Source organism: Microtus ochrogaster, unplaced genomic scaffold (assembly GCF_000317375.1).
Source record: "Microtus ochrogaster isolate Prairie Vole_2 unplaced genomic scaffold, MicOch1.0 UNK24, whole genome shotgun sequence".
Classification (NCBI taxonomy): domain Eukaryota; kingdom Metazoa; phylum Chordata; class Mammalia; order Rodentia; family Cricetidae; genus Microtus; species Microtus ochrogaster.
The window spans coordinates 3362437-3373847 of NW_004949122.1; the positions used below are offsets into that span (position 1 = coordinate 3362437).

Genomic DNA, 11411 nt, shown 5'->3' on the forward strand with positions numbered 1-11411 from the left:
TGTGCACATTATAAACGCATGTAGTTATAGTGGAAACCGTGATACACATGCTGGAGATTGTGCACATTGTAAACACATGTAGTTATAGTGGAAACAGCGACACGCAGGACTCTGGGGGCAGGGATCGCAGCTTAGTGGTAGAGGCCTACCCTCCACCCCACCCTAAGGAAGCTCTCAGTTCTCCTTGAGGTGGGTCCTGGCAGTGTGAGTGACACGCACTCCCTTGATCCCCTAGGACAGGCGCTGCCCATTGTGGCAGTGTGCTTTCCAAGGAGGGAGCCCTGCTTTTGGGTTTTTAGGTCTGTTGACTCCCAGGGGTCTCTGTGTACTCTAAATATGAGTCCGTTGTGGAACTGTGAACTTTTTTCTTGATTTGTGACCGCTTAATTTCTTTCTTTTTTTTTTTCCAAGCAGGGGGTTGAGAGGAGGGAAGGGCAACAGGGTCTTGCTAGATAACCTATCAGCTATACCGGATGGGCCTTAAACATGTGATGCTCTTTTGGCCTCAGCTTTCCTGTTGCCGAGACCGAGGCATGCATGACCACACCTGGCCCTTCCTCATTTAAAAATATTTCACGTGTGTGGGTGTTTTACCTGCATATATGTGTACCACGTGTGTGCCTGGTGCCAGTGGGGTCAGAAGGTGGCATCGGATCCCTGGATGCTGGCTGTGAGCTGCAATGTGAGTGCTGGGAACCAACGTGGGTCCTCTGGAAGAGCAACCAGTGCTCGTAACCACCGAGCCATCTCTCCTTCCTTTCTTAATGGCTTCCTCTCGTGCATAGCATTTCTGAAAACCTGGTAAAGTCCCAACTGGTCTCTGAAAGCCCCCTGAGTGTAAGTGGGGGACTTACTAGTTAGTACCTGCAGCCTGCTCAGGCTGGCATCACAGGGCCAGGTCCTCTAGGCCTCTTACGGTGCTGTAGGAGGTGGTGATGTCCCTACTTTGCAGGTGAGGAGCCTCACGCTGGAAAGGTAACTTCCCAAGGGTGATAACTAGATGGACCATAGAGCCAGAGTCCAGCTCTGTATTCTCCACAGCCACTTTGAGTGACAGCTTCTGCTGAGGGTCTCCTTGGGGCAAACCAGTCTGGACTTCGGCTGACTGCCCTTCAGCCTCTGGGAAAGAGCTTGCCTAGCTGTCCCAAGCTGCCATGTTTTACCACTGATGCCACAGCCTTGTTTGCCTGGCAGGAGTTCTCCTGATGTCAGTCAGATGAACCTGTGCGGCCTCGGAAGCCAGGCCTGGGTGCCTGATGGGGTCGTATTCCCACTGTGTGTGGCGCTGTATCTAGCGCTTCCAACAGACAGTCTCTCTCCTTGTAGGGTGCTTGGACATTAATTCATCTGTGAAGGGGGCTCGTTTCGTCAGATTCTGTGATGCATTCAACATTCCGCTCATCACTTTTGTTGATGTCCCTGGCTTCCTGCCTGGTGAGTCCAGCACAGGTGGGGGTGGTGAGGTGGCTGCGTTCAGTGTGGGTCTCTCACAGACCCCACGGCTCTGACTTGTCTGTCTTCTGTTGTCCAGAAGATTGGCCCTTGTGAGGATTGGTCCTCTCTGAGGTTGTCACAGCCATGAGACTTTGCAAGGGCTCTAATGTAACCTGGTGACTCTTCCTCATGACCTAGGCACAGCCCAGGAATATGGTGGCATCATCCGGCATGGCGCCAAGCTGCTCTATGCATTTGCTGAAGCAACCGTACCCAAAATCACAGTCATCACCAGGAAGGTGAGGCCCTGCCCTCCACACCTGTCCCTAGGAGCTTGCTCATAACATCATGGCTGAGGTGGTCTGCCGTGAGGTGACCTGGTCTGGAAGGAGGTGTGCCTCTCGCTCACCCCTGTGAAATGTCTAGAGGGCTCACCCTGCAACATGTGTTACAGGGGTGTCCGTGGTCGGTCTCCCAGCAGCAGGGACAGCTGGCAGCAGTGGTGGTGTGGGCTATACGAGTCTCCGGACTTTGACCTTGTGGGGCCGTAGGGCATGGTCCCATTTCCCTTGACTTTCTGGAGTGTTGGGGATATGATTTGCTTGTTCCTGACATTGACACTCAGCATGTGACTTGTTCTAGGCCTATGGAGGTGCCTATGATGTCATGAGCTCCAAACACCTTCTTGGTGACACCAACTATGCCTGGCCCACAGCCGAGATTGCAGTCATGGGTGCCAAGGTAAAGACATCTAGCAGCACTGGGCCCAAGAACTCTCCTGATAAGAGTCTAACCCTGAAAAGCCCTCCTTCTCCAGTCCACCTCCTGATTTGGTGTCTTTGGAAGAAGAAAGGTTGGCTTTGGAAGGGACCCAGGGAGAGAGAGGAGAGTCAGCTGAATTCACCTTTGGGACAGTTTCTCACCACCTCATCTCATCTGCTGGGGTGCTCCGAGCTATCGCTGCCCAGGGGGCAGCCTGCAGGTGGCACCAGGGTTTGCAGAAACATCCACACATGCAGTGAGGAACTTGGGAAATATTTCTTCTCTATCTTTGGTCCGGACTGTGTCTATCTGAGGGGTAAATAAGGAAATACACACTTTGTGATGGGCACTTTCTGTTTTACTTCATCTTAAAAATGCTCACGGAGAATCTCTGTCTCCACACAGTTACAAATCTCCACACAGCCCCAGCTCAACATCTCACTCACATAGCCCTCACCACAGCACACAGCTCCTTCACACAGCGCTCTCTCTCTCTCTCTCTCTCTCTCTCTCTCTCTCTCTCTCTCTGCAGCTCTCCACACAGCTCTCCACAGCAGCCTTCTCTCACATCCAAATCTCTGGACAATTATATGTTACATTTTCAGGGCCTGGCCCATTCTCACAACACAAGATAAGCCACACAGCTTTTCTCAGGCTCGGGAGGTCACATTGACCAGCCAGGGAATAATGTTTGGCCATGCATCTAGCTCTGAGTTGGTGAGGGTTCCCAGACAGAAGATGACATTGAAATTCAAGACCTAACAATTAGTTAGCTGGACCTTGAGTGGTAGGGAGTGTGTGCAGAAAGCCCATTGCTACACGAGGGTTATGTCTACCAAAGTTGCCTCAAACCTGACCTTGAGTCAGCAACAAACACTTGGGAAAATGACTTCATGTATTTGTCTTTAGGGGAAGCCAGATATTCATCTCTAGGGGTAACCCACTTGCTTTGGATTTGTTCTGAAGTCTAAAATCAGCAGTCTCTGTGACTGAGAACGCTGTTCCCTACTATGTCAGTCATAATGAAAGACCTCCTAGTATGTATTCTTTTCATCAGAATTATACAGATTAAGCAGAAATCAACTTCCTGACCATCAGCTCTATGTGTGCCCGATAGATGGAATATATATATCAGATAAACACACAAGCAGTGGGAATGTTACCCAGAGCTGTTATTAGCACATGAGAGAATTACATGGTGCTGGAGAAGGAGCCGAGAGTTCTGCATCTTGATCCGCAGGTAGCAGAAGGAGATTGTGAGCTACACTGGGTATAACTTGAACATAGGAGACCTCAAAGCCCACCCCCCACCAGTGACACACTTCCCCCAACAAGGCCACATCTCCTCATAGTGCCACTCGCTATGAGCAAGCATTCACACCTGAGGCCATACCTATAAACCACCAGCAGTGTGTTCTGTGTCCAGGGCTTGGGGTCGTGAAGGAGGAAAAACAGCACTTAGTGGGAAACAGGCTGAACATCCTGACTTCAGAGGATGATAAGGCGTGCAGAAGGAGAGTGGAGCGACCTGGAACCACAGCCTAGCATTCCGTCCTCAGCCCCAGAGCATGAAAGGCAGCCCCACACATGGCCTGTCTCTTTGCTCTGATTGGCTGTGAGGAACTGATGGGCTCTTGGGAAACCTTTTCTCTTCTCATAGGGTGCTGTGGAGATCATCTTCAAAGGACACCAGGATGTGGAAGCCGCCCAGGCAGAATATGTGGAGAAGTTCGCCAACCCTTTCCCTGCAGCCGTGAGAGGTGGGCCGGGTGGAGGCAGGCGCTGTCCCATCTGCCCCGTCATTTGCTGGTTCTTTCTCGGCATCTTTCATAATCGCCTTTCATCTTTGCAGTTGCCTCTGGGGAGTGACGGGGCTGCCTTCGGGCAGGATCTGGGGCCGATCAGGCTGCTGATAGGTTTCTGTTTCTAGGTGATGGTTTGATCATCCAGTCCACCCAGACCTGGTGGCTAAACCCCTCTCATCCCCCCACTGTGTCCTGGGCTTCGCTGGGTGGCTCTTCAGGTTTGCCTGGGTTTGTTCTCACTAGAGTCAGCCTCTGGCTTGAGAGTCTAAGATGGCCTTTCTTTCAAGATAATGGTGGCTGCTTGCTGGTCCTTCCTCACTTCTCTAGACCTGTCCAGGCTTTTCTTCTTGGTGTCCTGGGAGTAGGTAAAAAGGAAGGAGACTTAGGCCCTGAGGCCTAGGGCTGGGGAAACCCCATGGTAACCTTTGTCACATTGTATGGATAAAAGCAAGTCACAGGGGTAGGGAGAAAAACTGTCTCTCCATGGAGGAAGCAAAATTTTACTATAAGGACCCATGGACAGGCAGGGAGAAGTTGTTGTATGTGTTTACTTTCTTTTAAAAAATCTTGTTTATTATTTATTTGTCTATGTGTATATGGCACACACGTGTGCATGCACATGCCTACAGAGGCCAGAAGAGGGCATCAGATCGCTTTGAGCTGGAGGTACTAGCAGTTCTGGACGACCTGAAGTAGGTTTAGTGATCCCTCCTCAGGTCCTCTGGAAGAGCAGCAGTGCTCCTAACTGCTGAGCCATCTCTCCAGCCACATACATATTTTCTTAATTTTATTTCCTGTTGAGTCCATCCTGGCAGGGTGGAGGCTCTGGCTCAGGGCAGGAAGGGAGAGGTCACATTTCCCTTATCTCGCCTAGTGCTCCTTTGCCAAAGGTTAGGAGCCCCGCAGAGCAGAGGCGCCTCAGAGGTCTGCCGGGTCAAGCGCTGCCCACACCGTCGGCCTGGGGGGCTGAGAGTGGCTGGGTAGATGACCCACACAGTGATCTCCTTTTCTCCGATTCCTCAGGGTTCGTGGACGACATCATCCAGCCGTCCTCCACTCGTGCCCGGATATGCTGTGACCTGGAAGTCTTGGCCAGCAAGAAGGTCCATCGTCCTTGGAGGAAGCATGCGAATATCCCACTGTGAACAGCTCAAAGGAAACGGACCAACAGTGGAGCTGGCCACACGTAGGCCACCGCTGCCTTTTATAATCATGAAAATGGGATCTATGTACCTTGGAAGTTGATTAAATTTCAGAAAGTGTTCTTGTACCTGGTGTAAAATTATTTGCTATATCAAAATCTTAGTTGGTATTTTTTGAGTAGGTATTTTATTTTTATAGTAAAAATCTCAATCAAAACAAGAAAGCCAGAAGGGAAAAACACTCACATGCACACGCACGCCCTGTCATGTGATACCGTCAGGATGGTTCTCACAGACTCCAGCCATCGAGCACTGCCATTGATCTCGGAACTGCACGCTAACCACTTTATAAAGTTAGCCTGCCTTCAGTATTTTGTAGAGCAATAAAAACAGAATATAGCATACCTGTTTATCCCCCACCCTGGGAATTAATTTACATCCCCAGGAAAGATAATAGGGTTTAGGGCAGTTAAATAGGAATGTTGGAGTAAGCCCTGATTCCCATGACTTGTTGATGGTTATATGAACGTCTATGATGCCAGTTTGTCAGCAGAGCAGATTCTCAGGAAGGTGTAGCATCCAGTATTGACTCCTGTGGTTTCCAGACCACGAAGGTAGGTGTTCCTGCATTTCCAAACTCCTCTGTTCTGATGATGGTCACGACTGTGAAGTGCTTCTAGGACTGCATCATGTGCCTGACACCCAATCACCAGTTGTTAATGTTGTGCACATGCATATGTGAGTGTGTGCATGCGTATGTGTGCGTGTGTGTGTGTCTTAAGTGACTGTCATGGCTCTTGTGTGTGGCCAGAGGACAACTTGGCAGGAATTAGTTCTCTCTCTCCATCATGTGGTTTGAGGATCTTGGTGACAGGTCCCTTTGCCCAAGAAGTCCCTCAATTTGGATTTGCCTGGTTGTTTCCCGATGTTTAGTTTGAGGAAAGAGTAATAACAGCCCTCTTGGTGTGTTACATCAGGCAGACATGACGTAGGTTTCCCTGTTACTGGTAATCGACCATGTGGCCTCAGAAGTGATTATTTCCCAGATTGTTACTGGCATGTGGGGCATTCAGCCCTGCCGGCCAACAAGCTTCCTGTTTGTTGCTGGAGCTTGCTCGATTCCTGAGCTACTTGTCAGATGAGGAGACTCGAGGGCCATCTTCATTCTGTGTTTATGTATTGGAGGCAGCACTCTTCTCTGCCTGCTTTTTTCGGGGGTCAGTTTATACCTGTCTTCTTTTGGTTTCACTGTAACTCGTTTTGATGCTCACAAGGGAAGCTCCTTCAAGCTAGTCCCTCAGGCTTCGGTATCTTCTAGTAATTATTGGAGAACTTATTTTCTGACACCTGGTAATGGTCTAATTTCTTCCTTGTCTGGTCCCAGAGCCTATGTTTTCTCTAAGGAGCTAAAGTTAAGAGGATTGTCATTTCTGGTGTTATTTTTTGCTGGATGTTCCTGTGTGACCCTCCAGCAAAAAATGGGGCTGGATGTTCTCATTTCTACTGAGATGTCATAGCCAGCATCGGAAAGAATTCACATAAATATGTCTGAGACCTCTTCATTGTGTAGTGACAATACCTAAGCAAAACAATTTAAAAAAAATACTTAGCTCATGGTTTTGGAGGTGTCAATTGCTTGTTCCGAGGTGAAGCAGAACTTCACAATAACAGGGTCATGTTGTAGAGCTTGCTGCCAGGAGGAAGGGGCACACGGCACATCTGTCTATTACCTCCAGTGATCTGCTATAAGGCCCTACTTCCTGCTTTGATCCCTTCTCTGTGATGCCATCCTATGAATCCACAAAGAGATTAGCCCATTGATGAGGACAGAACCCTTGGGATTGCTCTCCAATGCCATCAACTGTAAGAAGGCCCCCAGTCCATGTGCAGGTGGGGTACATTTCATAGTTACACCTATATAATGTTTGTATGTAAGGGTCGGGGCTATAAATAAAAGTTTAAATTACGGAATTTCGAATTCCTAATCCTAGGCGTCATTGCCATCCTCATTTTGTCTTTATGTCCGGGCACAGGAGGTGATAACCCTGGCTCCCATTACCTCAAGCGCAGTCCGCTCACTCGCTCAGTGCTCTAAGTGCATACCGTCTTGTTACTGTGCAGCAGTAAGGCTGAAGTTTCTTCCTGTTCTTTGTCTTTCCCCGACAATGTGGTCATGTCCCCTGGTCTGGAGCAGGACGGGCACGGCTTCAGTGGTTCGGACATGTGTGTTTGTTCACGTGCTCTCTAAAGTTGTCTCCCATGCCCTGATGACCTTAATTTGCTGATTGAGCATTGTGCCTACGGTTGCCCTCGAGCTGGAGGCTTTAGTCGTGGGCTGCCAGTGCGAGCTGAGCAGTGATTGCATTTGTGTTCTTCCCAGTGGAGGGCTCGGGTGTGTTACATTCCTAGGCTCTTCAGGAGTGCGTGTCTTCTGGCTGTTACACTGTTATTTCAGAGTCAGGTGATCGTGTGTCACGCACTTTCTTTGTACCTGATAGCAGTGTGACCTGGATGACTATTGACCAAAGGTGTTGCTGGTGGCTTGGTGCTGTTGCAGGCAATGGAGCATTGTGCCTATGGTTGCCCTCAAGCTGGAGGCTTTTAAGAGATGGAGCCTCAAAGATGAAGTGAGGTCGTAAGTGTTGTCCCAGCCCTTTCCACTCCTGTTGTGGACTGGTCTCCACTTTTGCCATGTTGCACTGAGCACAGGACCATGGGCTGAAACCAGAAGCTAAAGTAATTTTTGAAAATAATTTTATCCTGTTTGCATTCATGCATGTATCCTGGGGATTGAATTTGGGTCCTCAGACTTGGAAGCAAGCACTTTTACCTGCAGAGACACCTTACCAGCCCCAGGGTAAACTTTGAAAGAGTGGATTATTGGGAGGCTCTGGAAATGGCTCAGTGGTTAAGAGCAAGTACCGCTCTTACAGAGGACCCACGTCTGGTGGCCTGCAGCCAGGTGTGACTACTTTGTGTACTATAGGATTGAAGTCGTGTAAGACAGTCCTGAGAGTGAGGTGTGGAACCAGAGCAGCAGTGGAGACCCAGCATGTCAGACGCCAGGGACATGGATTGCCTACTGTGAGGGGCACACCAGGCAGTGAGCACAGTCAGCCCAAAAGAATGACAATGTGGACCACCGCCAGGAGGCTCACAGGTGAGGGACATCTATGCCCTTTGCAGCGCACATCACCATGTTCCTTGGGTGTTAGATGTGGACTTGAAGGATCTATGTTGTCAGCTGGTTTTGTTTTGTTTTGGGTCTCTTGTTTATTTGTTTGTTTTGGTTTGTTGTTGTTTTTTCCAAAAAGGATTTCTCTCTGTAGCTTTGGAACCTGTACTGGAATATGCCTTGTAGACCAGGCTGGTCTCGAACTCACAGAGATCCGTCTGCCTCTGCCTCCCGAGTGCTGGGATTAAAGGCGTGCGCCACCACCGCCCAGTTGTTGTTGGATTTTTTGAGATAGGGTTTCTCTATGTAGCCCTAGCTGTCCTGGAACTCAATCTGTAGACCCTTCTGGCCTTGAACTAACAGATCCACCTGCCTCTGCCTCCTGAGTGCTGGGCTCAAAGGCATGCGCCACCACCGCCTGATAGCACTGTATCTTTGAACTGTGTAATTTGCTTTTGATTTTCACCAGAGCTCACAAATGCATTTATTTGCCTTGTGTGTCAGAGGAAACGTTGCATTTGAACTTTAGCGCAACATTGGACCAATTAAAACTTCAGATGATCTAAAACTGCATTTTGCATTATGAAGTGGACGTGAGCCTTTGGGGGGCCAGAGTGGAATGTTATGGTTTGGATATGTGACCTCCAAAGCATTGTAGACCTGGGTTCTCAGTCTGGGGTGCTATTGGTTAGAACTTTTTTTTTTTTTTTTTTTTTTTGGTTTTTCGAGACAGGGTTTCTCTGTGGTTTTGGAGCCTGTCCTGGAACTAGCTCTTGTAGACCAGGCTGGTCTCGAACTCACAGAGATCCGCCTGCCTCTGCCTCCCGAGTGCTGGGATTAAAGGCGTGCGCCACCACCGCCCGGCTCTGGTTAGAACTTTTGAGAGATGGAATCTAGCAGGGGGAGTTGGGCCATGAGGGGTGTGCCCTAGAAGGAATAATGGGGTCCCAGCACCTCACTATGCTTCCCCACTGCACAGAGTCCTCAGGCTTCCTCCACTGCATGCTTCTGCCACGATGTGATTCGCTGCATATACCCAGGAGGGATATGACTGGCTCATACTGTAGTGCTGTTTTTAGTTTTCTGAGGAGCCCCATACTGGAAGAAGTAATCAAATATGATTTTTTTCTATCAAATACTATGAATGTTGTTTAGGAATTCAAATCTTTTTATTTCTCAAACTTGGTCAGACTTCTGTGCAAATGTCTTAACCTCCCCCACCCAGGAAAACCTTTTTTTACACAGGGGCCTACTACTGTATTTTAGGAATTTGATGGCTTGGAGCAGTGACCTTTTCCTCCTTCATTTCCTATGTGCCAATTCTTTCCAGAGTAGCCAGTTGAAACTGTGAACTTGGACTCCTGCCCATGGGGAAAAGACAGTCACTACCTGGGTTAGAATTACAAAATCTGTCTCAGAGTGTTTGCTCTTCTGAGCACACCCTCTTAATCAAGAGTAAGATTTACTTTGCTCAGACACTTTAGTAGAAATGTTGGCACCTTTCTTTGTAACTTATTCTAACAATTTGTGGGTTTCTTTTTTGGTGGGGGGAATCCTTGCTCATCAGAGGGTGGCCTTCAGATCCCCCAACCTGGGGAAATGTGTTTCATCTACTTATTTTGGTTGTTCTTGAGTGCTGGGCCTCTGTCACTTGTCATATCAGCAAAAGAACCCAAGGATTAGAAGTCTGGACAAAGCCAGAAGAACTGGCCCAAGAAAATTACCATGGCAAGTAGGATTTCTCTGTGCACAGACCAGAGGTAAGAAATACTGTGGGCAACAGCAAAGTATTCCTGTGACAGTGGGGTCATTCTGGGTGTTGAGACATGCTTTTGACATGAAAACAGTGCAAGAAACTTCCATAAAGTGGTGTTAAGCACAGAATAAATCAAGATGGGAAAATAATGTGGGTACTGATAAGTAAAAATATCCCTCAGTAGTAGGTAGCTCTGCTGATGCAATAAACATCAAGCCAAATTAAAGTCCAGGTTTTAATTTGAGCAAAGCACTCCCAGGGGTGTCTCAGGAAAGAGGGGAAACCACCTGGCCATTAGTTAGGAAATGACTGTTTCTTAGGAGGCATTTAAATACCCTGTGGGTATGGTCTTGAGCATCTCCGGGAGAGCTTCCATTTAGATATCCCCAGACTCTTTGGGTATATGGACAGTGGTTCAGCTCTGGCTACTTCCTGTGGGCCTGGAATGACATAGGAACAGGGAAGTCGGGAGTCTGTGGGCTCACGCTCAGCAGGTGGTATGGATGAAGAAGCAGTCAGTTAGTTGCCATCCTGGAGACCTCAGGCATCTGTTCCTTGAGGAGGCAGAGAAGGCAGGTTGCTAGGAGAAAAAATAGATTATTATCACGGGCCCATGAATCGGGCTATCCATGGGAAGAGGGAAGACTCCCAGAAAGAATGGAATAGAGATGTGTCCTGGTTGTACAAAAGAGACAAGGGTGAATGAGCAAGACATGGGAGCAGATACAACATTCATTGGGCATCTTGGAAAACCAGGTGAGAGGTGGTACCAGCTCTGAAGCTGGTGGTACCCAGGAGCTTATGGGGATGTCACACCAACTTGAGGGATGATGTGTTCTTCAGGAGTACCTGAGCCATCACACCTGCAGCTTCTCTGGAGGCGGGAAATGCCTCTGTCCATCCTGTAGAAGTGTCAACAAGAGTTAGGAGACAAAGGGGCTTTTTATGAGTGGGCATGTGGGTGAAGTCAACCTGCCAGTTCTTGCCCTGTTGGTGTCCTCGAAGCCGGTGCAGAGGCTGGTGTATCTGGAGGGCCCCCTGCAGGTTGGGCTTGACCCTCTTTTCCTACGAATATGTACCTGTAAAACAGCTGGAATATATTTACATCTTTGTGTCATAGCAAAAATCTATGGCTTTCGGTTAAAAGGTATGGACATTTTCAGAAGACAACCAGAGGAAATTTACTGAACTCTCATTGAGGTTGAGCAAGTGAAGGAGGAAAGAACTGAACATCCCTGCAGGCTTTCTTACCCTCTCTCATTGAACTGAACACCCCTGCAGGCTTCCTTACCCTCTCTCATTGAACTGAACACCCCTGCAGGCTTCCTTACCCTCTC

The 11411-nt window shown here is 48.7% G+C and overlaps 1 protein-coding gene across 1 annotated transcript in view; it reads left to right on the forward strand.

Moving 5' to 3' along the window:
• Pccb (propionyl-CoA carboxylase subunit beta) overlaps window positions 1–5265 on the forward strand; it is a 47727-nt gene extending 42462 nt beyond the window's left edge. The window contains exons 11-15 of the mRNA XM_005367799.2: window positions 1327–1434; window positions 1633–1733; window positions 2077–2175; window positions 3857–3956; window positions 5025–5265. Of these exons, the coding sequence (XP_005367856.2) occupies window positions 1327–1434; window positions 1633–1733; window positions 2077–2175; window positions 3857–3956; window positions 5025–5146 (530 nt within the window). The 3' untranslated portion in view covers window positions 5147–5265. The remainder of the gene's footprint in view (window positions 1–1326; window positions 1435–1632; window positions 1734–2076; window positions 2176–3856; window positions 3957–5024) is intronic.
• Window positions 5266–11411: the final 6146 nt, after the last annotated feature.